General features: G+C 36.5%; 1 protein-coding gene and 1 pseudogene across 1 annotated transcript in view; one reads left to right on the top strand and one right to left on the bottom strand.

Moving 5' to 3' along the window:
* The window catches only part of Klhl1 (kelch like family member 1), a 409920-nt gene that overhangs the window by 348793 nt on the left and 33357 nt on the right, over positions 1–27770 (top strand). Inside the window, exon 8 of the mRNA XM_047552871.1 lies at positions 15393–15555. Coding sequence (XP_047408827.1) covers positions 15393–15555 — 163 coding nt within the window. The remainder of the gene's footprint in view (positions 1–15392; positions 15556–27770) is intronic.
* On the bottom strand, positions 19249–20883 carry LOC124984775 (CDP-diacylglycerol--glycerol-3-phosphate 3-phosphatidyltransferase, mitochondrial-like; annotated as a pseudogene).

The following is a 27770-nucleotide window of genomic DNA, read 5'->3' as shown; positions in this document are numbered from 1 at the left end:
AGATCTATAGTTTCTTTATTCAATTTTTGTTTGGACGATCTATCCAGTGGTGAGAGAGGTGTGTTAAAATCGCCTAGTATTATTGTGTTGTGGTCTATTTGATTTCTGGAATTGAGAAGGATTTGTTTGACGTACGTGGATGAGCCAATGTTCGGGGCATAGATATTTATGATTGTTATGTCTTGCTGATTTATGCTTCCCTTAAGCAGCATGTAATGTCCTTCTTTATCCCTTCTGACTAGTTTTGGTTTGAAGTCCATATTATCTGAGATGAGGATGGATACTCCAGCTTTTTTGCTGTGTCCGTGTGCATGGTATGTTTTTCCCCATCCTTTCACCTTTAGTCTATGGGTGTCTCTTTCTATGAGATGAGTCTCTTGCAGGCAGCATATTGTTGGATTTTTCTTTTTAATCCAATCTGCCAGTCTGTGTCTTTTGATTGATGAATTCAGGCCATTAACCTTCAGGGTTATTATTGTGATATGATTTGTATTCCCAGTCAATTGACTCATATTTGTTTTTGACATGATTTGGTTTCTCCTTTATTTGGCTATTCCTTTAGGCTAGCGCCTCCTGTTGCTGATTTGCATTGTTGTTTTTCATCTCTTCCTCATGGAATATTTTGCTGAGAATGTTCTGTAATGCTGGCTTTCTTTTTGTGAATTCCTTTAGCTTTTGTTTATCATGGAAGGATCTTATTTCATCGTCAAATTTGAAGGTAAGTTTTGCTGGGTGTAAGATTCTTGGTTGGCATCCATTTTCTTTCAGGGCTTGGTATATGTTGTTCCAGGCCCTTCTGGCTTTTAGGGTCTGGATTGAAAAATCTGCTGATATTCTTATTGGTTTCCCTCTGAATGTAATTTGATTCTTTTCTCTCGCGGCCTTTAAAATTCTGTCTTTATTTTGTATGTTAGGTATTTTCATAATAATGTGCCTTGGTGTGGGTCTGTTGTAATTTTGTATATTTTGATTCCTATAAGCCTCTTGTACTTGGTTTTCCATTTCATTCTTCAGATTTGGGAAATTTTCTGTTATTATTTCATTGAATAGATTGTTCATTCCTTTGGTTTGTTTCTCTAAGCCTTCCTCAATCCCAATAATTCTTAAATTTGGCCTTTTCATGATATCCCATAATTATTGTAGATTCTGTTCATGATTTCTTACCATCTTTTCTGTTTGGCCAACTTTGCTTTCAAGATTAAATAATTTGTCTTCAATGTCTGAGGTTCTGTCTTCCAGGTGTTCTATCCTATTGGTTATGCTTTCTATGGAGTTTTTAACTTGGTTTATTGTTTCCTTCATTTCAAGTATTTCAGTTTGTTTTTTTTTCAGTATCTCTAACTCTTTATTGAAATGATCTCTTGCTTCCCGTATTTGGTCTTTTAACTGTTGATTGGTGTGATCATGTAATGCCTGCATTTGCTCTTTCATCTCCTCCTTCAATGCCTGCATTTGCTCTTTCATCTCCTCATTAGCTTCCCTGATCGTTTTAATTACGTACATTCTGAACTCCCTTTCTGACATTTCTTCTTCTGTGCTGTCATTGGGTTTTATTGATGTAGTATCTAGGTTTGTTTGGGACATTTTCTTCCCTTGTTTTCTCATATTGGTCAGTTGTCAGTGGGACCCTGAGATATTGCAGTTTTCCACTATTGGCTTATAGTGTCCCGGTAGATTTCCAGTGTATCACCTCCCAGCCTTCAGTAGCCTGATGTCTTGGAGGAATCTGATAAAGCAGCGCATCCGAAGAAAACTGCCCCTAGCCCCCTACTGGTTCCACAATTTGGAACTGGCTCTGTGCTGAAATGCTCTCACTGTGGGCCTGCACCGTGCAGCTGGCCGTGTGGGAGGAGCCCACTGCCGGAGTGTGGAAGGCTACCTTGGGAAGACTCTAGCTGCCCTGCCCGGCTCCAATAAGCCACCTCTATCTGGGCCTGCCACCTGGGCCAAGCTTTACCCAGTGGGCAGACTCACCCGTGGCTCTATTTCAGTCCGAGTCTCTCAATGCCTCCCCTTCTTAACTCCTGGGTTCTGGAGCGACTGGGGGTGCAGTCTCCCTCTAGGCCGCCATCTTGGATTGCCCCGTGAAGAGAGCCTGCAGCCGGAGTGGGCAGAGCCGCCTGAAGAGGTCTCTGGCTGCCCTGCCCTGATCCCAGAGGCTGCTTGCGGATCGAGGCTCTCCGTTGGTTCGGGGGCTTGTGGCTGGTTCTATGTAGAAAGTCTCTCACTGGGCGGTCAGCTCCAAGAAACTAGCCTTGAACGGCACCTCCCACCGCAGGGGTCCAGGCTACTTGGGGAGGTCTCTGGCTGCCCTATCTGGTCCCTGAATCTGCTTGCGTGCCGGAGTACGCTGCAATGCGCTGGCTCCGGGACTCGGAGCTTGTTCTGGTCAGAAAGGCTCTCACTAGCGGGCCAGTTCCGTTCCGAGAACCTGGAGAAGCTGGCTGTGTGGGCGGGGCCCACTGCCAGAGTGCGCAGGGCTGCCTGTGGATGACTCTAGCTGCCCTGCCCGTGTCCGATAAGCCACCTCTATCTGGGCCTGCCACCCGGGCCGCGCTTTACCCAGTGGGCAGACTCACCCATGGCTCTATTTCAGTCCGAGTCTCTCAATGCCTCCCCTCTTAACTCCTGGGTTCTGGAGCGACAGGGGGTGCAGTCTCCCTCTAGGCCGCCATCTTGGATCGCCCCGTGAAGAGAGCCTGCAGCCGGAGTGGGCAGAGCCGCCTGAAGAGGTCTCTGGCTGCCCTGCCCTGATCCCAGAGGCTGCTTGCGGATCGAGGCTCTCCGTTGGTTCGGGGGCTTGTGGCTGGTTCTATGTAGAAAGCCTCTCACTGGGCGGTCAGCTCCGAAAAACTAGCCTTGAACGGCACCTCCCACCGCAGGCGTCCAGGCTACTTGGGGAGGTCTCTGGCTGCCCTATCTGGTCCCTGAATCTGCTTGCATGCCGGAGTACCCTGCAATCACTATTGAATTTTTAAGATCTTTTCCAGTAAGATATCTTAAAATCTCAATTTATGTTGTAGAAAATTTAACAAATATTTCTATTTGCTAAAGTAATGGATTTTGACTTACCTGTCATGTTGTATAATAAAATCTAGTTCTGATCCTTTCAATACGACCTCCACAAGGCTCCCCTCTCTAAAATTTCACCCCACTGGCTACATTTAGACGTGATCTGCATTTATCTAAACAGAACAATTTAAATTTTTTAATTTCTTTTTCCTTTTTAACAGCATCATCAATCGTCTGTTTACATACTCTCTACAATGACACTAAGCACTGGGGTGAGATTAAACTACATTTCTGATGAGACCCGTCTCTTGTGCAAATACCTTCACCAGAGGTTCATAGTGGCCTCAGGAGGCAGGAGGACCACAAATTCAAACCCAGTCTCAGCAACTCAGTGAGGCACTAAGCAACATAGCATGACCTTTTTTCAAATTAAAAAAATAAAAATAGTTGGGTATGTGGCGCAGTGGTTAACCCATCTGGAATCAATCCTTGCTTGAAAAAAAAAAAAGCCTTCACCAATTCCTCAGATCTCACATAAAATATATTCTTCTTTGACCAATAATCAGTGTTTTTGTATCATTTTATATCCCTGTTCCAAAGTTTTGTTTTAACTTTATCGACAATATTTTTCTTTTAACGACTGTGTAAAATTAGGGTCCATGAGCAGGAGATGTTAAGATGGGTTAGCTGTTCATGACATTTATTATAGGGAACAAGCTTGAAGGATATAGAGGGAGGGAGCAGGAGAGAGAGATGGTGTAAAAAGACTTCAGATCTAAGTCTCCTGAAGGTAAAATGAGAGGAAGGAAGATTGAACAGAAGAGTTGCTCTCTTCTGGAACACACTTCTAAAAAAGAGTTTAGCTGGGCATACAGGGATCACAGAGATGAAGGCTCCAGTTCAGGGAGTCCTGTGTCTTCCAAGAATGGTCTGCATTTCTACCTCCATCATATGCAGTCATTGTCTGGGAGTGGTTGGTAAGAAGGGTAGCTTTGGTGCAAGAAATAAAACCAAGAATCAATAAGTGGGATGCCATTAAACTAAAAAGCATTTGCACAGCATAGGAAATGGTTAGGAGTGAGAGCCTGCCAGAACTGGGGAAAATCTTAGCCAGCTACTCCTCCAATAGGAGATTAATATCCAGAATATTACAAAGAACTTAAAAAATTTAAAAATAAACAGACGAATAACCCAATCAATCAATACATGGGCAAAAGAACTAAATAGAAACTTCTTACAAGAAAAAACACAAAGACCAAGAAAGATATGAAAAAATGTTCAACATCTTTAGCAATCAGGGAAATGCAGATCAAAACTAAACTAAGATTTTATCTCACTCCAGTCAGAATGACAATAACCAAGAATGTGAACAATAATAAATGCTGGTGAGGTTGTGAGGAGAAAAGAATATTTGTAAAATGTTGGTGGAATTGCAGACTAACTAGTACAACAACTCTGGAAAGCAGTATGGAGATTCCTCAAAAAAACTAGGTATGGAACCACCATACCACTTATACCACTCCTGGGTATTTTCCCAAAAGGTCTAAAATTAACATACAACAACACAGCCACATCAACACTTATAGCAGCACAAGTCACAAAACCTAAATTATGGAAACTACCCAGATGCCTGTCAACAGATAAATGAATTAAGAAATTGTTACACACACACACACATGCACACACACACACACCATGGAGTTCTACTCAGTCATTAAAAAGAATGAAATTATGGCATTTGCTGGTAAATGGATGGAAATGGGCAACATCATGCTAAATGAAATAAGCCAATCCCTGACATTCAAAAGTCAAACATTTTCTCTCATATTCAGAAGCTAGAATAAAATAAAGGAATGGAAGAAGGAAAGATATGATTACACAAAGAACCAATCAAATACAAATTGATAGATGAGCAAAAGGAAGTCGAGTAGAGTAGAGGAAGGAGAAAGGGAGAAGGGATGGAGGAGGGGATGAAAAAGAGGGGAACGTGAACTGAAATTGACTTCCATACATGTATGAGTTTATTGGGATGAACCCAACTACTATGTATAACAATAAAGTTCTAATAATAATAATAAAAGAAAAGAAGAAAAACTAGGAACTAACAAGTAATTTGAAGAATAGTCCTGAATGGGTGAACTTAAATAATAATTAATAAACTTTATGTAATTTCTATTACAAAACTAACCACAGAGTGGGGTTAAGGTGATGTGGAATGTCTGAAATCTTTTACAGTTGCCCCATGTATGATTATGTAATTATGTACTATTATATTATTAAAAGATAATATTTCCAAATAATGAAAAAAATAAAGGGTAGCTTTGGTTCCTGTGCTGCATGGTGGATGCAGTGAAGCAGAAATCACTTCTGAGTCCACACATTTTTAAGGTTGCTACACCATCGGGTAAGAAAATGCCTGTTCACTCACCATCATAGATAACCTGTTTTTTCTTTGTTCCACTCAAGTGATTCTTTTTACTTTCAGTGTCTTACATATCTAGTTGTCAACATTCTAACTAGCCTTTCAACCACAGTTCACTTGCCTCATCTCCTGAGATACATTCTGAGATACTCTCCAGTTAGAACTTGTGGGTTTTAGAGCACTTACCTGTGTTACATCAGTTGTAATTTTTGTTTTAACAGCGAACAACATTTAGCTAATAGGAAAACTAGCACTTAGAACTTCGAAATCTAGTACAATTTTTGTTTTTCTTTACATGTGCACAAACATTCCTACTTTAAAACAATGACTTAGTATTATATGAAAGCATCACTGGGATTTTCACAAAAGAACACTTATATTAACTTAGCAAAATATTTAGAAAGGGCTTTTTTGTAGTGTAGAATGTTTTAGGAACAATGTTTTAAATTGTTAAAATTAATCATATGTAGATAGAATCCTCAATAATAGAAGAAATGTGGCACATTGTACATAGTTATATCTTTAATTGGCCCTTCTACTACTGTCTCTTTATAATGAAACCACGATACTACACACTGAAGTAGGACCAGTAACACCTAGGTTCTTAATACTTTGCACTCATAATCTTCAACATATTGAATACACAATGCTAAAGACTTCCAGGCATTTTTTTTTAAGTGTTTTGCATATATTAATTCATTCAGTCCTTGAAACAACCTGTGGTTTAGGTCCACTATTACTCCATTGTATAGATAAAAAAAAGAAAGAAAAGAAAAAAAGAAACTGAAACACAACAGGCTAATTTTCTCAGGATTACAAGATATAATTTCTAATAAACAAATATGCTGATAATGGATGGAGGAGAGGTGTAGGAAAAGGGACCCATAAGTTCATGCTCTTCATTTACAAGTGTTTCCTCAGTTCTACACTTTCTCTTGTATCAGCTTTCATCACCTCAGGACGAGACACCAGGATCTCACATAAATTGGCATGGTCACATCTATTCTCATTTATTCCTACCCGGACAGCAAGACATATTGTGAAAGACAAATAGTCCTATCAGTTTTACAAAGTTAATTAGTTGCTTGACATTTATTGACATGTAAGGTCCCACCTTGTGTGACCTCTTAACTATTCGGCCTTCATATACGTCATGCTGCCTATGGCTCAGTCTTCCAGTTTTCTCGTCACATTGGCCTTCTTGCATCTCCTCAGACGTATTCTGCTTCTTCATGCCACAAGGCTTTCACACCACAATGTTCTTTCTCTCAAGAATTACTCATTCCCAACTAAATCTTAATATTCTTTCTTTAGATCTTAGTTCAGGCATCCCTTTTTCACCTGGGAAAGAACCTTTCTCTTAACCATAAGGTTAGATGATAAGGTAGAACTTATTAGTGGGCTTCAGTGACTCTGTCTCTCTGATCCCCATCCCCCTTTTATACACTACAAGAATATGTGAACATATAGAATGTAGGCTATGAGTTTTAGAAAAATGAGTGAATTATGAATGAATCCATTAAATAGAAGTTGTATAGGAATGAAACTGAAAGTTAGCTAACTGCTAAACTTTATGACATCCTTGATTCCATATGACTATACATTTAGTGTACACACACACAGTATATGAATGGAAAATATTAGAGATCTATAAGGTAGGCAGATTATTGGTTGAAGACATCCTGCCACGAGTCTAGTACTGTCATCATTTTCTACCATAGCAGTCATTCTCAGTCTTCACTGTCCATAGGAATCACCTGAGAGAACTTCAGAACATCTCTGTTTCTGGACTTCATCCCAGTTCAATCAAATTAAAATCCCCATAAACCAGACAAACCTTAGTATTTTTGTCCAAATGTTCCCAGGTGATTTCAATGTGCAGCCAAGATAGACACTCATTATTCTTAGTGTAAGAAAGAATGGAATATAATACACCAAAATAAATTATGCTTTTCCTTTTTGTGGATCAAGCAAAAAGAAACTTAATCCTACATGAATTTGTAGAGTTATGTGAAAAACGTACCTATGCTATATGCTACATTGTGTTCTGCCCATGTCTACTAATATTTTATTTAGTATGTGCACACAGATTTGCATAGTTATTATTTGTGTGTATTGTATATCACCTGCATATCTAATATTATTGTGCAAATATTAAAGAAGAGTGTATATTTGTATACATAAACAAACACAAAAAGTGTATACTCACTGGGAAAATTTATAGAATTAAGTATTTAAGTATATATAATTTTTTACTCATCTATTTTTCCATTTCCCATTATGCAAATTATATTTCTTAAATTATTCACACAGAGCAAATATAAAGTGTCACGTTTAAGAACTGTTATTTATTTATTGCTTCTGAAGTAAAATTATCTAATTACCACTCAAATTATCACACTAATATTTAATTATAAATATTTACTACTTTATAGCATAGCTTTGATAATGTTTTTTAATAGTTTTGATTAAAAAAGCTTAAAGTAAATTATACCATTGTATTATTGCCATGCATCACATAATAATGGGCATGTAAACTGAGAAATGTGTCACTAGGCAATTTTGTCATTGTGCAAATATCAAAGGATGTTCTACACAAACTAGGTGGTATGCATTAATCACTACAAGTGACCTTTTTTTCAAAATATATTTTATTTTTGGTGAGCTTTATTAGTTGTTCATATTAATGAGTTTAGTGCGATATTTCTATATAATGTATACAGTGTGCTCTAGTCAAATTCAACATCCTTTTTCCACCTCCCCCTCAACCCTTCTCAACCTGTCATAATCTCTTTTCTACAATTAGGTTGATAATTTTAGCTTCAACTTAATAGGAAGAGCATGTACTCCTCATATTCCATGTCTGGCTTATTTCACTTAACATGATATCCTCAGTTCCTTTCAATTTTGCCCAAATGACAGGATTTTATCCTTCTTGAAGGCTGAATAATATTTCTTTTTGTATACATACTACATTTTTCTTATCCATTCATATTTTGATGGGCACCTAGGTTGAATCCCTATATTAGTTTTTCTGAATAATACAATGCAGATATCTCTTTGTTATATTGATTTCATTTCTTTCTTGATGAAATCCAGAGATATGGATGGTCAGCATTAGGTGTGGGAGGTTGCTGGCAGCATAACACAATGTACTCTTTCAAAATGAATCCTTTTTAATAAGTAGAAGTACATTTTTTAAAAATGATAAAATCAAAGTATAGTAAATACATAAAACGATAACAGTCATTTATTATGTACAATACATAAATTCATGTGTTTTACTTTTATACAACTGACAGCACAGTAGGTTAGTTTACAGGAGCATATAACACAAACATGTAACACATTTTTCTATGACATTACCAGGATTATATCATCACTGGATGATAGGACTTTTTCAGTTCCATTATGATCTTATGGGTCCACTGTCATGTATGTGGTCCACTCCTAACCAAAACATTGTTTTGGTGAGTGACTACACACATATGATGAAGCCACTGGTGTGTTATTTTTGACTTCCCCAGATAATAATTAGTAATATCGTAGTAATTTATTTCAAAAAAATGGTTAAATCCAAAAAAAGTTTGCATTGTTAGAATTTCAAAAGAAATATGCTGTACCTAAAAATATATATACATGTGTGTGTGTGTGTGTGTGTGTGTGTGTGTGTGTGTTTTCAGACTCAGACTTCATATTAGTTTGTAATTAATGGTTAAATGCAAATAGGAAATCAATCCTGCCAGGAGTGGTGGTTTTTAAATCTAATTATTGTGGGAGTCTATCAGCCACAACCCTCATGGATGAGAAAAGGGTTAACTGCCAGAGGATGATGTTGGTTGTTTATCAATCAATTACCCATAAACTTATCTACTCAATAAACACAGAAGAGGCAAAACACAGAAGAGGCAATACTCTTTTTAAATGAGAGGGGCCATGATGGATCTGGCTATACCAGTTCTAGCCTCTAAAAGCATATAGTAGCCCAACTCTCTTTTATTTATAGACACAGAGGTAAAGGGGGCCAAGACTAGGAGGAGCTTCTTCTGTGAGGGACAGGATAGGGTATAGATAGGGGAGACATTCTCTTAGGGGGACTATTCCAGAAGGAGACTGGGAACCACTCCCATGCAGTGCCACATGCTTCCCAGCAGTTCCTAGAAGCTAGACATCTGATCCCATGGCTCAACTTAATCTGATTCTCCTAAATAAGGATGACTTCCCACAAATTATCACTTCTCTGGAGGATGAGGCAGGAAGATTGCAAGTTTGAAGCTAGCTTAGGCAACTTAGAGAGGCCCTGTCACAAAATAAAATTTTAAAAGGTCTGGGGACATTACTCAGCAGTAACACATCTACCTTGTATACATGAGGCCCTGGGTTTAATCTTCATCATTGCCAAAAAGAAAAGAAAAAAAAAAAAGCAATATCTTTACTTTGTCATTGTTTTCCATAATTAAACACATGTCTTTAAATTGGAACAGTTTATAGCTTAGAACTAATTTAGCTATATTCTGATTGATAATATTAGTAGGGATAGAAAAAGTAAATTTTTCTTCAGGAAAACAAGTCTCTCATTATGTTGATATGGAAATAGTAAAATATGTATTTTGATGTAAGCTGTGGAATTTTAAAATTCTCTTATTAAGTGAAAATATTTGTGGTATTAGATGTATAATCAGACCATTCCCCACTAATTAGTCTCCATATTTAAAGACCTAAATCTCCACTGCATTTATTAGCGTTCTATAACCCAGGTGAAAAATGCTAATTTTATGTTGTGACCTGAAAAGTAGGGATAGTTTGGTTGTTTGAATGAACTATCCTGAAATAAAAGTGTATGGAAAATTTCTGATAAATATATTGCTTCAGAATTCTCTAAGGCAATGACATGTGCAAGGAGCCCTAGCTTAAAATATACAAATAATTTTATGTATCTAAAAAAGGTATATTTTTAAAACCTAAAATCTATAATTTTTTAAAACTTATCAGAATTAATTATGAAATTATTAAGTTTGAGTCATTTAAAATAACTTTAGATATTACTCTTCTTTACATTAGATGTTAATTTTTTAGATTCTGGGTTAATATCGATAACAAAAAAATACTGTTACAGTCTTAACCTTATTCCATCTATAAATATAAAGATATTTTTAGTAAACATTGGAGGTGGTTGAATGTATTATTCTGATTTTGAAATTATTCTGGTCCAATTATTCATTCCACTTAATGAGACCCTTCTGCAAGGGAAGCTTCACAGCTGCAAGAAATGTGCAAATCGTAAGGAGCTAGAACTCAAGAATCCTTGGCATTCTACAGGAATATCTTTATAATATGAAAGCATAAAACACAGATATTTTCAGGAAAAAAGTAGATATTTTTCCAAACATGTTATTAAAAATAATCCTAAGAATACATTACTTACTCAATAATTTAATCAGATATATTTGAGAAAGGAATTCGAGTTCTGCTTTCAATTCTTAACGTCCAGCTTTAATGTCCATTCCTAAAACATAATGACCATTTGATTTGTCAAACAACTATATAACTTATTCATATGACAATGAATTAATATTTCCAAGGTCAAGTATTTCCCAGCTAGTAGTAATGGATCACTACGATTCCATACTATTATACTTCATAGCCAAAACTCTGTATTACAATAGTCTTTTGAATTTTACCTTGCCACTCTCCCCCACAGACCTTGTATTCTCTCCAAGAATGTTCTGGTTATTAAACAATATTAATATATAAAATATCATAATATTTCTGTGATTGTTGTCTTATTCTTCACTTCAATGTTGGATCTATATCATTTTTAGTAGATACATGGAGAACTTCCTAATTGTTCTTTAGAACAAATGACACCTGCATTGAAGGAGTAATGACCTATCTAAAAGTTTGCTTGACTTGTATTAAATATTTACAAGTTCTTACACATCAATTACTGCATTTTGCTATCATAATTATTTTAATTATAAATTATTGCAAATTTTATAAAAGTGACTGTCATATTTGCAGTGAACCTAGTTAAATTTACCTCCAAAATTATTTTCCTAAATTAAAATTCCATAAGAAATATAAAGAATTCTTAATTCACATTGTTCTCAACACCATTTGACTGCATCATAACTTAAACATTTATACATATCTAAAACTTTTTCCCAAAGACATTTTATTTGAATGGTTTTTCTGACTACTAAATATATCAAGCCTTTAGATGTTTATGCAATCTTTATATATATGCTATGAATTTCCTTTCCATTTTTCCTGAGACTTAAGTATGAAGATAATAATAGCAATTGCAATAGCTTATCAAAATCAAATGACTGTAATATATCAGATTCTGTTCTGTGTGCTTTATGTACCTTAATTCATATAATCCTTCCCATAACACTATGAAATCATTACAATACTTATGTCCTTCTTTGGTGATAAGGAATTTACAACATAGCATCAGAAACTTGCCTATGTGTATGCTAGAGCTAGAGGGAAATCTTGCACATATATAAACAAAAACAAAAATGGTGATAACAAATACATTTGTTTACCAAACATTCATATTAAAAAGAAATTTAAAGTGTAAATCACACAAAATTAACCTCTCGCCTTAGAATATCTGACTCTAAGTAAGACATCTAATAATGTATAACAATAAAAACTGAATAAAATGTGAAGACCTAATTCTTGAGGACACCAGAGAGAAAGCAAGGTAAGAAGGACATTTTCTCCTCCAAGTTATGAGATATCAAAAACTTCTGGTTTTCTTCCCATCTACTTTCCACTTCTTCGTCTCATATTTTGTCTTCATTAACTAGTATTGGGGTCATGTGGGCCTAGATTTTGATCTCTGTTACTTTCATTTTTCATGTTGTTTTCTTAACTGATTCTTTCAAATTCTTTAACATTAAATGTCACTTAACTGCTGATGACTTCAAAATGTATACCCAATTTTCCAGCATTACTTGAATTTCAGACTCCAACATTCAACCACCCATTTGGTCCCCTCGAACATGAAGCATCAAAGTAAGATTGTCAAATTTTCCTCTGAAACAGTTTCCAAACCTCTCCTCTCCCTGAAATATCTCAAATGATTAATAAATTTAGTTATTCTTGATTCACCTTTTTTTATTCATATAATCAAGCAATCTATGAGCAAGTTACAACAGCAAGATACCTAGAACATATCTCAAATATTTTTGTTTTTATGTTTTTGCACTGAAACCTGCAGGTTCAAGCTACCAAATTCTACTTCTGGATAACTGAAATTTCCTTCTAGTCATCACCCTACTGCTACCAAATCATTTTCTCTAAAACAACCAAAATAAGTATTATAGTAATTCGTCCTTTTTTTAAATAAACATTTAGTGGTTTTTTTTGCTTAGAATAAAAAATAATGAATTTGTTTACTTTATTAGATCCTGCTAATGATGTGGCCCTTTCTGATAAATACCTTATCTTTAAGAGGAAAGACAGAGCATAAATCAATAAAAGTGTGTTCTAATCTAAAGTATACAAACTATTCAAATTCTACTACATATTAATTTAATAACCCAAGAAAAAGTTGATTCTGTCATCACTTTTGAAACTTCATTATTATTTAATCTTCAATCTTAATAAGCTTAATTATTACTGATACATGTGATTAACTATGTATACTTCTCTAAAAGTCCATATAGTTTTGTCCATATCTTTATATATAGCCCCTGCCTTCACATGTTCTCATTCATTCTATTTCTTAATGTGACCTATTAAAGAACAAGATCTGAAGTTCAAAAGGCATAAACTCTAGATTACTATAACTAATCAAGGGTTCTAGCCCTTTATTTGTATACTTATACCTACTTACTAGTGTATTTAAAATAGGATTCATAAGTTGAATGTATACACTTCTGAATGTATATTTATAAGTTGAATGTATTATTTTAGTTAGATACTTTTTTTTTATTATAGTTGTGTTATACATATGAAGCAGGCTTATTCCATTTCAGTTAAACACTCACTGACTAATATGTGGAGCCCAGTGAGGGTCATAACTTTGTCTGCTTTGTTCATTTTTGTGTCTGTAGTGCCAAGATCAATTTCTGACACAAAATAGTCATTGAATAATAATGGTTAAATAAATGAATAAATAAATAAAAATCTTATTTTCACACCAGTACTGAGAGACAATTTTCCCTGGAAGATCTTATATTTATGCACATTTCTGAAGTCAGTTACTAACTGCTTTTTTTTTTTTTCTTTTTCTGGGCTATATTTAAAAGCATGTTAGTATAATCGGGAAGACAAATGTGCTTTTCACCAAAGTAAAAGGCAACCTAGCTTAAAAACAAAGATACTGTCTCTTTCCAGAACAATGGACATATATGTTTATTGGACATTATGAATTAGTTTCCTGTCCTGTTATTCAAACTGCTGCTTATCTGAACTTCAGTTGACATTTCTCAAAGCAAAGATTGTACCAAGCAAACTTAAGTAGGCAAGGAATCTTTTATTGAACATTATTGCAATACAGAAAATAGGCCAGAACTAAGGCTGACCTCAGCTTTAAAAATAGAAGTGGTAGGTTTTAAGAGCTGAACTAAGGAGAGAAGGATATTAGGAAGTCTGTTTGCTAATTGACCTTACCAAAGAAAAGCAAACTTTTCTCCTATCTTCACATCTATAGGTAGTTCTATAATTTGGAGCAAAATGCTAATGCTATCTCCCCACCCAGAGAGACTGGGAGACAACATAGCATACTATTTTCAATGCTAAGGGCATTTCAAAGGTACCTCTATCAGGTCCTTGAAAAAGGCAATCAGATGGTAAAAACTGCAGGAGGGTTTTAGAAAGATTTACATCTCAAAGGAATAGAGAAATAATCTTCTCAATGCTCTAGAAGCAGGAAGAACCTGTTTAAAGTTCATTTGGCAGAAGGAAACATTAAAGTCCACCTTACTCACCTTTTTTGGTCACCCTGTGGGAACTGGAACTCGGGGAACAAGCAAAAATAAAAACAAAGCTTCCCAAATTGGTGATACTTTGACTACTGCTCTTGCTATAAATAATAAACTGCTTTTCCTCTTTGACACAGGAGTCATGTCTTCTATCAATATGTATAAAGCTGTGGCAACCCACTCAGTGTGGAAGTAGGGCAAAATCACAGACAACTCAGAGCTCTTAACAGACATTGAAATTTATCCTTTTGTGGAATAGTCCCCATAATTTCTCTATAGAAAAAAAGAGATCACTTTAATCAATATTAACATGATATTTAAATATTTATTTATGAAGAAGTAAACATACTGGAAAATCAGTGAATGGAGTTGTATTACATCCTCCCATTTATGACTCACAATGATTTTGTTTATTTTGATTATTTGTGTTTAGTGATTTGGGCTAATAGTATGATGGATGTCATACTTTCTAAGCTATAAATAAGTTTACTATGAAGTAATTGGAAAACCAAAACAGAGAACACTACCAAGAAATACAAATTGATACTCCTCCATTGTTTTCACATTACGTTGCTGAAAACCATACAGTACTTTAAACTGCAGTGTAGAAATAGTCTTTAGAAGTGGAGGTACAAGATACTATCTCTGATTTTCAGATTATTTTTCTTCATATGGTTACTTATAAATGAATTAGTTTTCTTTTATGAAGCATATAGGTCATAATATTTATTGTTGGTTTAAATTTTGCTTTCACTTTTATAGAATGATTAGATGAATAGCGGATAGTTTTTACCTTATTGAAATCGTTTCTTAGCAACAGGAGTTTATGCTGAATGAGATCATAGTTTTGTACTATTAATTTGACTTTTAAAATTACACTGTGAAAGAAATCCATTCAATGTTCTTTTATTTTAATTTTCATAATAATGTCATAAGAACACATAAATCTAACAGATTTTTAAGTGTATAATGAGATATTGTTAACTACAGGTACAATATGTGTTTCTCCCATGTTTTAGGGGTAACAGTGCTTGAGGGCCCTATTTATGCTGTGGGAGGCCATGATGGTTGGAGCTACCTGAATACAGTGGAGAGGTGGGATCCACAGAGTCAACAGTGGACATTTGTAGCCAGCATGTCAATTGCTCGGAGCACAGTTGGTGTTGCAGCATTGAATGGCAAGTGAGTAGATTTTTCTTTAATTTTTTTATTGTGAAAAAAATGAATGAAAAATTGTTTCTAAAACAACTATTAGTAAGCTGGTTCAGTAGAAAACTTTTAAAGCATTTCAAATTGTTGATGTTTTAAGATTTAGTCTGCTTGGATAATTGACAAATAAAAATCAATGCTCTCTCCATATAAGCAGGAACCAAAAATTCTTTAATTTCTGGTTAAAGCAATGCCAAATATATTTTCTAAGAATATCTATAACCTTTAGAAAAAAATGGAAAGGACTACCCTTCAAAAGACTTCTAAATATTTGTTTTCAAAATATATTTTCTTGCATGATTATACCATTCTGTCTACTTTTAAAGCAACTCCATTCCTATTGCCCTAAGTGAGAAATTCTCAACATCAATACTGTTGGTATTTTGTGCCAGATAATAATTTGTTGAGGGTAGAGTTCTGTCCTGTGCATTGTAGACTAACAACATCCTGGATTTAACCACTATAGGCTACCAGCATCTCCAATCTATCCACTTCTGCGTGACAAGCAAAAATGTCTGAGGACATCGTGTAATGTATAATTTGTCTGGCAAATTCCAACTCCTTTCACCCCTGTTAGAACTGTGGTACTAAGCAAAGACAATGGCACCACCTACTCTGACAATTGCAAAAACTTTCAAGATAGTCTCTCTACTTCTTTCTCCTACAGTCTATTTGCTAAAGTTTCTAGAGAAATCCTTGTACACATGGTAACAATAAGTAAGTCTTTGTAAGTACATCTTCTTTGCAATTACAACACCATACAAATCTTTACCTAAAGGGGCCCACTAAATGTTGTTCCTGTCTACTCTATTTTGTTCACTACAAACTAGTCAAATTACCCTATTAAATACGACTCAAATATACCAAGGTCTAACCCAGCTCAGTGACTCTGAATTTACTTATTTCTTTGCTGAGTTGCTGCTCACATCAATACTGATGTACCTGGATCCTTCTTATTATCTAGATTTCATCAAAAATTTGTCGATATGGAGAATATCTAAATGAGACCACTGTGTGGACTATTCCAAACTGTTTACTCACTGTTCCTAAGATTATTAGTCTATTGCTCTGTTTCTTTTTATTACCATATATGTTTAATAGTATTGAGATTTTGTCTGCCTTTTTCATTATGCCTGGGCATAATAAACATTCTCTGTATCTACTGAGTGAATATTAAATGAATTCTTCTATCAAATTTAGTTAAAGTCTTTAAAAATTTAATGCTTTTTAAAATATATGTGACTGTGTGTAAAATACAGTTACTGTTATGATACAGTACCAAAAAATAAACTGCTTCACTCCCATAAATTGTAAATAAGTATTGTATGACTATGAAGCAGTCTACTCTTTGTTAAAAAAAAAAAAATTAAACTAAATGTAGCTAGTCTCTAAAAGTTTTATTAAATAATTCCATTTACGAACATTTAAGTTTCTAATTTTTCACTATTAAAAATAGATAAACTTGAACATATTTGTATGTATATTTTATAAGCACAAAACTATATTCTATGATAGACATTTGGAAATAGACTCCCTGGACCAAAGGAAATATATATTTAAAATTTGTGGCTATATTGTCAACCTCAAAATATCTTATAAAATGAGAGAAGACCATGTCTCTATAATCCCAATAACTCTGGGATTGACCTGGTGTTGCAGCAGATCTGAAGACTATATGAACCTGGCAGGCCTCCTGGGGCTTTGGAATCCGCCCCGCACCAGTTCAGGCATGGGGACTCAGTCCATGAGCACTGGCCTAAAGGCTGGGGCAATGAAAACGGCCTGGCTCTGGGATTTCCTTGGGCAGGTCTCTGTTGGTGTTTGAGGCAAAGGTCAATGTCCACTTTCCTTCTTCTTCCTCCACTTAGGGCTATCTCTCTTCATGTGATAGTGCTTGGGGTTTGGGGCATGAGGGGCATAGATAATGTCCCTTCCTTTTTGATATGACTTTTCTTATTTCTATGCTACATTTGGGTGCTGTAATCTCTTACCTAGGTTTCTTAACCCTTCATGAAGGTATGTACCTTGATATTCCTGTTAGGGGAAAAGTGCTGGGAAGTCTATTTCACCATCTTGCTGACTTCCTCTTTCTCCTAATTTGTTTACATTATTGACATACGAATTCCATGTTAATGTGTTTATAGCAAGCCAAAATTTATTCATAGTTTGTTGAGGTTAAGGAAAGCTTCATTGAGGTTTACCTCAGGCTTAAAATTATTTTCTTAGTGTCATGTTATTTTAGGAATAAAAAGTGAATTAGCACACTATGTGTACATACACATACATGCACATAAATAAATTACATTTTACATTCTATTTAATTCAATGGAAAGATACACTTTTTATATTTATTATTTTTTCCTATTTTCTATTTTCTATTTTTATCTGAGAACAAGGCCATATTTTTATCTTTCAAAATCACAGTTTATGTATTCTTTATGTATTCTGGTGGTTTTTAATTTGGCATAGGTTATTCTTTCTGAAGTCATTCACATTGATTAATATATTTAAATATGCTAATTCTATTTTTAAACTTATAATAATACGTTTGCTAGAAAGATAAGCATCAGTAAACTAGTAAAACATTGTCTCTGACTTCTCAATATTTATATTAATTTTATTTTTATTGTATTGCTTTATTTTTTAGAGTAGTAACATACATAATTGTAATATCAGGTGTCCTTGTCTATGTTTTCTAATTATGAAACAGTTTTAATGGGTGTAACCTGTGATGTCACTTATCATTTGAGATGCATATGCTCTGGAATATTAAAGGCAATATCTGATTGTGTATAGTTTCCTTAGTGGAGATTTTACTTTTAAAAGTCAGTATTGACTTTATACTTAAATTCCTTCCAACAATTTGTCAAAATATTTTAACTTATTGATCTATCCATGGAGATTTATATAATTATTCTAACTATAAATCATATTACTTATTTAGAATCAAATATATTTGTTCATATTTCATTATTCTTTCAATATTTTATAATAATGCATATTCCAGCTTTGGTTTTGTATCTACTTTAGTCTTTAAAGCATTTCACATTTTTCACTGTTATTTAATTCTTACTTTAGCATAATCACATCATAACATGAATGGCATAGATTTCAATAATTTTTCTGTATAACAGTCATGAAACATGAGAATTACATTTTTCTTGGAGGGGAGTCAGGGGACTTCATAATTTTCACCTGAGTTATGATTTCTTGCCATTGCAATTAAGAAAGTTAACAGAGGAGGCTCCGAAAACACCACAAATTTAAACACATGGAATCCAAGAGAGTTAGTGCAGAGCTGTTCCTCAGTATAGATCGAGATGCAGGCGGCAGTCCCAAAATACATGTGATTCCCTACCAAGTCCCCTGTTTATGCATCCAATTCCAGCCCCTGGGTACCTGACCTGAACTCTTTGGGGGTCTCAGGGGCACTAGCCTTCTTGAAAGAGCAGGGAGGTACTAGGTCAGGTCCCTGCAGGCTCCTCCCCTCATAGCAAGCACAACAGGCAAGACTCATTGGCTTTGCCAGGGCTGTCTTGACCTTTGGCCACGGTGTCCCTGCAAGAGTTTAATGGGACACACAGACCACAGTTATTGTCCAAGTATGGCCGAAGGAGCTGATGCCCACCATGCCTGTCATCTTCATCAAGATCATTTCTGATGTCCTCAGAAGTTCTTTATCAGTCAAGTCACCATCTTCATCCACAGTTTCACCAGGCCACTCGGCTGTTAGATGGCGGTGGAGGACACCACACCTGACTGCAAGTAGAGCAGCTTTTGCTCATGGTGAAACTGCTGCTGCAGGACTCAGTTCTCTGTAACAATGGTATTCTGGGTCTCCAGGCCCAAGTGAACTGACCTGTACCCAAAATTAGGAAAACCAATCAGCATGAGATAGGGAGAGCCACTCCCTGCCAGGGACAGCCAGAGACCTTTGTCATGAAACTTCCAACTCCTCCACTAGTAGTCCTGTACTTGGACCTGCTCCTGCTCCTCAGGCGGCATACTTCACTATAGAATTGCTGCTCAGTTTGCGCCTGCCACCTCTTTGGCTCCAAAGAAGTCATTTACCTCTGGAGAGGCCAGCAGGATCTTGTACTTTACCTGCATGGCCAAGACCAGGTTCAGGTAGGCCTGGGTCAGATTGAGATAGCCCATGGTGAGGTAGATCTCAACACCTTTTCCAGTTTTAGTCAGCAGGGTGTCTGTGACTATCTCATCAATGTGTGTCTCAAAAGGCTTCATCTGTATCAATTGATAAATCCAGGGGTCTCTTATCACCAGCTGATGCTGCCTCCTCCTAGATCAGAAAGGAATCCCCATGGAAGGTTTAGGCATGCAGCATCTGCTAGCAGATCTGGGCTGAATGGATCACATACATGACCCACTTATTGACCACCTTGCAGTGTACAGTCCAGTCCCAGTCACCTTTGTAAGGATGCATAGTCCCATCCACCACCTGCACCTTTTCTTTCCCCTGCGGCTGCAGGGTAACATCCCCCTTCATATCCACTTGATCTGTAAGGAACTCAGCAATCTCCTCATAGTTGGACAATAACATGTAGAGGTCCTGGCAATTGGGGAAGTAGTAGTCACTCCCGTTTGCACCACTTAAGAGGATAGTGTTATCTATCAAAGAGGTAAACTTTGATGTACCAGAGATCAATGGTCTTGTTGAAGTGCTCATTGACAAGGATCCAGAGAATCCCCCAAAGTTCCCATGCATGGAAGAGGAAGATGAGAACCTGCTCTAGAAACCTCTGCCAAAACTGGAGCAGCATTGTGCAGAGTTATTCTTGCTCTTGAACCCCAGGTGAAATCCAGGAGAATACAGACCCTGAGATCGAATGGAAACTTCACTTGCAGAGACTTTTCTAGAGTACTTTCCAGGAAATTCACCAGTTTCTGCTCTAAAGGTCTTGTCCCCAGGTAGAAGGGTGCAATAATAACCTGGCTCTTAGCTATTTTTATCTGCCACTTCGTGAGCTGTAAGAACTCTGCTGGGGGAGACAGCACCCTGACAGGAGAAATGCAGATGTCAAACTCTGGAACCAGACTCCTGATCCATGAGAACCTATGTGCACCCTCTGGACACAGGCAGCAAGGTGGGAAGGTGACATCAGGGACAACTGGAGATAGCAAGGGAGATAGCATGGCAACCTGAGCAAGGGGTCCTGGTCTTGCCAATGTAGTCCAACAGGTGCCCCAGGAACACCGCCAGCCTGGAGCCCACTCAGCAGCAGCAGGCTCAGCAATTGCCTCAGAACGCCAGCGCTGCAGAGATGAAGACTGGAGAAGCATAATTTCTTAAGCAGCAGAAAAAAATGATGGCGGAAATTTTTTGTACATTTTAAAATGCAATACCTTTAAAAATATTTTACTGAGATTCTAAAGTCTAGCAGGTAGCAGTTATACATTGTTTCTAGTTTAACAACTAGTAATAATTATCAATTCACATTGTTATGTCTCCTTCTATATTGTTATTATACTCCTTTTTTTTAGTTTATATACCTTAGCTTTATTGCTAATTCCATCTTGTCTTAGCTTTTTGCCAATGTCATTATTTAGTTTTATTTTTGTTTTTAGTTAATATTTAGCATATGCAGAAGCTATGCCTGCTTTTCTTGTTTTCTTCTTCATTAATTTTTACTTGCCTTAGTTCTATTTATTATGTCTCAAAATTCAAAACTTAATAAAAGTTAATAATGGTCTTTGTGGTATTCTTTTTTGTTAACTTAATTCATTTTTGATACTCGACTACTGAATATAGTTGAATATTTTTTAGTTTGTACTTCTTGCTAATAAGAATGTTGAATATCCTTGCATATGTCCTCTGGTAAACACATCTATACATTTGAGCTGGGTGTAGACCTATACCTGAAACAGTCTTTATAGTTGTCATGATTTGGTTACGAGGTGTCCCCCAAGCCTCTTGTGTTAATGCAGAAATGTTCAGAGCTGAAATGACTGGAGTGTGAGTGTTGTAACCTGGTCAGTCCATCCTAGTTTGAATGGGACTGATCCATGGTAACTGTATTCAGGTGGAGCATGGCTAGAGGAGGTGGATCACTAGGGTGTGTCCTGAATGGGTCAATCTTCCCTTCAGCCCCCTTTCCCTTTCTCTCTCTCTTCTTCCTAGCCATCATGACCTAAGCTACCTTCTTTTGCACACTCTTCTGCCACAATTCTCTGCCTTACCTGGAGTAATGGATTCAGCATACCATGGACTACACCTCTTTTCCTCCCAAGTTATTCTTGTCAGGTGTTTTGGTTACAGCAAGACAAAGCTAATTAAAGAAATTGGTACCAAGTAGATGAGTTGTTTCTGTGACTAATTTAACCATTTGGTTAAGAAGTCCTTGGAGCTGGTTTGAGGAAGAAGTTTAGAGAGTTTGGAGATACGGACTGGAGAAGACTTAGGATTTTATAAGCAGAACTTAATATGCAATTCTGCTGGAAGCTCAGAAGACTAGAATGGCTAATGGTGAAGATTTTACTCATGAGGTTTCGGATGGAAATACCTTATTTCTCTATTGGGAATTGGACTAGAGATCATTTGTTTTATACTCTGGCAAAGAACTTTTTGACATTTTGCCCATGTCCTGAGACTTTGTATGGGGCAGAATTTAAAGGTAAGGGACCAACTAATCTGGCAGAGGAAATTTCAAGGCATCACAGCATTCAGTCAGTGGTGAGATTTTGCTGACAGATTTACTCAGTTTACTGTGAGAATTAGGATCAGAAAGCAGAGGTAAAGGATGTTAAAACTTCCATTTTGACCAGAAAAATGTAAAACTGGAGCCAAGGAAGGGCAGTTGTTAAAGAGATTACAATCACTGAAGAAATACTAAGTACTTTGCACAGAAATAATAGGAAAGATGACTTGAGGGCATTCTTAGGAATTTGCCAAGACAACACCCATTGAAAGCTCAAGAAGGTAGAAGGGAAAATTTCCTTGGGAGGAGATTCTGAGGACATCCTGTTTACACAGGGAGACCTAGCAGGTTGTTTCACCATGCTCAGTTGCCCAGGCACTCAGAGGTTTCTGCAGCCTTGATCCCAGAAGGCCCATCTACTGTGAAAACTGGCAACAACCCTTGGCATTATCCAAGTGATGCAGGTTCTGCTGGAATGCATGATTCTGGAGTTAAGGGCTCATGTATGCATTCACCAAGATTTCAAAGAAGGCCAGTTAGCTAGGTCAGAATCCCTGTGGGCTACCACTGAGAGGGTGATGTGTTAAGCTGTGAAGTTGAAGCTGAAACCAGAATGGAGACTCCAGGAAATAAGAGATGTCTGCTGAGAAAAGCTTCTTTCTAAAAAAAAGTGCCAGCCCCTAACTCCCCCACCCCCCCCCCCAAAAAAAAAAAAAAAAAAAAACACAGGTTGAAAGATAGGCCATATGTGCTGCAATCAGAAAGGCCAAAAGAAAGGCCAAAGTGGTAGAGCTGTTGAAGCCCTTTGAAGATCACATTTTTTTTTTTTTACAGACTGCATTTTGATTCATTCTACACAAATGGGGTACAACTTTTCATTTCTATGGTTGTACATGATGTAGATTCATGCCATTCATGTAATCATACATGTGCATAGGGTAGTGATGTCTGTCTTATTGCACCATCTTTCATACCCCCACCCCTCTCCCCTCTCATTTCCCTCTATGTAATCCAAAGTTCCTCCATTCTTCATTCTTCTCTTATCACACCCCAGCCCCTTTATGTATCATTATCCACTTATCAGGGAATAAATTCAACCTTTGGTTTTTTGGGGGATTGGCTTATTTCACTTACCATAATATTCTCCAATTCCATCCATTTACCTGCAAAGGCCATAATTTTATTCTTCTTTATGGCTGAATAATATTCCATTGTGTATATATAAAGAGCACATCTTGCTGCCATGTGTCCTAGATGTTGTATGCAGAGCTATGAGACCTGTTGGCTGCTGGATTTTTGTCTGTTATGGTACCATCTCTTCTGTGTTTCCTATCCCTCACTTCGGGAATGGACTCATTTTCTCTGTGCCATTGTATGTTGGATGTATGTAACTTGCCTTTGATTTTTACAAGGGCTCACAGCCAAGAGTTTGCCTTGAGTCCTAGATAAGACCTTGGAATTGAACTTCTGGGCAATGCTTAAACTGTTAATACTTTGGGTCTTTGGATGGTGAACTAAATGTATTTTGCATTGCAAGATGCACATGAGCTTTTGGGGACCAGAAGAAGAATGTATGGTTTGTATGTGAAGTGTGCCACAAATGCTCCTGTGTTAATGCAGGTATGTTTGGAGATGAAATTTGAATGGTGAGAACTGCAACCTAATTGGACCATCCTAGTTTGAGTGAACTAATTAGGTAATAACTGTAGGTAAGGTGATGCATGGTTGGAGCAGGTTGGTCACTGGTGGGGGAGTGAACTGGAAGGGTTCATCTTCCCTGAGGTCCCTTTCCCTACTTCTGTGTTCTATCCTCCAAGAATGGAGTAGCACTCCTCCACCACAGGCACCCTGATGCTCTGTCTCATCTTGGATGCAAAGCAAAGGAATCTGCAAACCATGGAGTAAACCTCTGAAGCCATGAATCAAAATAAACTTTCCTCCTGTAACTTGTTCTTATCAGAAATTTTGGTTACAGTGACAAAAGTCTAACTCAATACTCTTTTGTGTTGTTTTTTTTTTTTGTTTTGTTTTGTTTTTTTGTTTTTTGGTTTTTTTTAGAAGCTTAAACAATACTCATTTATTATGGCACAGCTTCCCTGGATCAGAAATCTGGGCTACATTCTCTACAGCTCTCAGAGCTGAAATCAAGATGTCTGCCGAGCCACAGTCTTATTTAGAGCCCGGGGTCCTCTTCCAGATTTGTTGGGGGTTTTGGCAGATTCAGTTCCTATGGCAACAGGGAAGAGACCATTTTCCTGCCAGCTATCCTCTGAGTTTGCTCTCAGTCCTAAAGTCTGCTCTCAGTTCTAGCCAAGAGGACCTTTCACAATTTGACAGTTCACTTCTTCAAGGGCAGAAAAGATTCCCCTTGCTGTCAGCTATGACTGGGTCTGAGATAAGCTAAGGGAGCAAGTATTCTGTAACACCGGCAAGTCCTGATTGTCAACGGGAGGGATTTCCCAGAGTATCTGCCCTATGGGGCAAAAAACGTTGGGGACCGTCTTAGAGCCTAATAGAGAGATATTTAAAAGTCGTGATTAAGCTTGAATATTTGCTTCACTGATTAGAATTTTATTTTATTTTATTTTTATTGTAAACAAATGGGATACATGTTGTTTCTGTTTGTACATGGAGTAACAGCATACCATTTGCGTAATCATACATTTACATAGGTAATGATGTTTGATTCATTCTGTTATTTTTTCCTTCCCCCCCTCCCCTCCCACCTCTCTTTTCCCTCTATACAGTCCCTCCTTCCTCCATTCTTGCCCCCTTCCCACCCCCCATTATGTGTCATCATCCACTTATCAGTGAGATCATTCATCCTTTGGATTTTTGAGATTGGCTTATCTCACTTAGCATGATATTCTCCAATTTCATCCATTTGCCTGCAAATGCCATAATTTTATTATTCTTTATATTATTTTAGTATTCTTTATTATTCTTTTCATTGTATATATATACCACAGTTTCTTTATCCATTCATCAATTGAAGGACATCTAGATTGGTTCCACAGTCTGACTATTGTGAATTGAACAGCTATGAACAGTGATGTGGCTGTATCTCTGTAGTATGCTGATTTTGTGTTGAGTTTTGTGTAAAAGTTTTTGAAAGTTGTGCCCTTAATTTATTGACATATTAAGTTTTTTATTCAAGTGCAGGGTGTACCATATCCTGTTGACTTGATAATTTTAGTCTTTTATTATTCTTTTCCATTTTAGTAGATATCTCTATCATATTCTGTAATATATGAGACCAAACATCTTCAGTATACGTATTTTCCATTGAATACCTTTTTTTAGAACTGTATGGTATAGTGTTTTTCCTGTGTTCTTTTTTGTTTTGTTTTGTTTTGTGGAGTGCCTCATTTATCCTGGATATTAATTCTTTCTGGATTGATGCATCTCATTTCATTATTATTCATATTACTACTTCTGAATCAAATTCACAGCCATTTTTATTTTTTATTTTGAGAAAGGGTCTTACTACATTGCCAAGGCTGGCTTATAACTTGCAATATTTCTGTCTTAGCCTTCCAAGTTGCTGGGATTAAAGTTATATGTGCCACTGAGCCTGTTTTTTGTTTGTTTGTTTGTTTGTTTACCTTTTGGTGATGGGGCAATGTTTAAATCCTATAGTCTTTTATTATTTTTACATGTTTTCATGATTCACACCTTTATTTTCATAGATATTTGTTATTAAATGTTTCATAAAAAGAAATCAAACCACTTATCAGTTATGCTAAAAAAGATACTTTAATGTAAAGAATGCATTACATAGGAATAAAAATTAGTCAACTTGAAGATCTACAAGAGAACACTACATTATAGTGTTCCCCTAGATGGGGGAACTGAAAGAAGAGATTGAAATCATTAAGATTTAGAATCTTGGGGCAAGGACCAGATGTAACTCAAACTCAAGACATTTGAGACCGAGTCACAGTTATCTGGAGTCAATATCTCAGCATGGAAGAAGGGTCCCTTGCCCTGGGACCCAGAGTGCTCAGAAGAAGGTGTCAGAGTTTGCTGGTGTTAATGACTCTGAGTTGACTCTTTAAGATTAAAGAGTCTTTGCAATTGTTGGAAAAACTGCAAACTAAATTAAACTGAAGTTAAACAAGAGACTTCTTGTTGGAGTGAAGAATGGAGCAGTTGACTCTCACAGGAACCCAGCGCAAACAAAATGGAGCAAAACAGTTTCCCTAGTCTTTTAATCTCTCTCCATCACCTTGTAATGCCAAATTCTAACAATAAATCAGACAGCAAAGTCCCCACTCAAAAGCTGAGTACAAAAGAGAGCATGAGATCAGAAAAATAACAAGTTAAAAATAGTCAAACCCCTCTCAAAATAAAAAATGTATTTCACGATATAATCAGATGGCTACTCTTCATTATTGAAAGTTAATTCTTGAAGATCCATTTTAATAATTGCAAACTTGTCTTCTACTCAAGGAAGTTTCTGTCTACTGTGACTTGTTAATTACTTTCCTATTATTTACAGTCCTTTATTTTGCAGTATATATGTACACACACACACACACACACACACACACACACACACATACACACATATATATACATACAAATAGGGTCTCACTAAGTTACATATTTAGTATGTATTATGATTTAATTCTTCAATGTTCCCAAAGTTTCATGTGTTGAAGACTTGGTTCATGGAGCAGCAATGTTCAGATATAGGAATTTGGGGAAGTAATTGGATTATGAAGGCCCTGACTTCATGGATGGATTTATCTATGGAGGAACTCGGAGCTGAATGGATATTGGGAAGTGGTGGAAACTGCAGTAAGATAGAGGGAGTGGGACCTGGGGGCCGTGCCCTTGGGGATTTTTATCTTCTCCCCTGCCCCTCCCCACCTCTCTTTCCTGGTTGCCACGAGTGAACAACTTCGTCACAACTTTCCATTATGATGTACTTGCCTCACCATAAGCCCAGAAACATTGGAGCCAGATGAAAATGGACTGAAACCTCTGAGAGCCAAAATAAATCTTTTCTTTCTTAGTTATTTTTCTCAGGTATTGGGTATGAGGTCACTACAGTGGAAAGGTGACTAATAATATACATTTATATTGGTAAAGTGTTCAAACACTGATTTCTTTACCCTAAGTGTGTTTTCTTTTAAAATATTTTATTTCTTTTCCCCTTAACCTGGCAATTTTTTTCTTCAACATTGTAGATTCCAGCAGCATTAATTTCTTTATGATACTTATTATTTCCAATGCAGACATAAAATTTTTCTATTTTAATTTTCTCTACGTGATATCTTGGACTCATCTCCTTCCTATCTACTTCATTCTTATTTTATTTCAATTAACTGAATTTTATGTCACCTTAAGAATTCTTCTGTATCACCAAATATACATTTTCTTAAATATTTTGCATTATAATACATGTACTTTTGCTCAGAAAATAAGTGTTTTAGTCAGCTTTTCCACTGCTGTGGCCAAAGAACCTATAAGAACAATTTTAAAGGAGAAAAAGTTTATTTGGGGGCTCACAGTTTCAGAAATCTC

The sequence above is a fragment of the Sciurus carolinensis genome, chromosome 5 (assembly GCF_902686445.1).
Source record: "Sciurus carolinensis chromosome 5, mSciCar1.2, whole genome shotgun sequence".
NCBI classification, from domain to species: Eukaryota; Metazoa; Chordata; class Mammalia; order Rodentia; family Sciuridae; genus Sciurus; species Sciurus carolinensis.
Note: the sequence above shows the minus strand (reverse complement) of the source record. Positions and strands in the feature narration are given on the sequence as shown.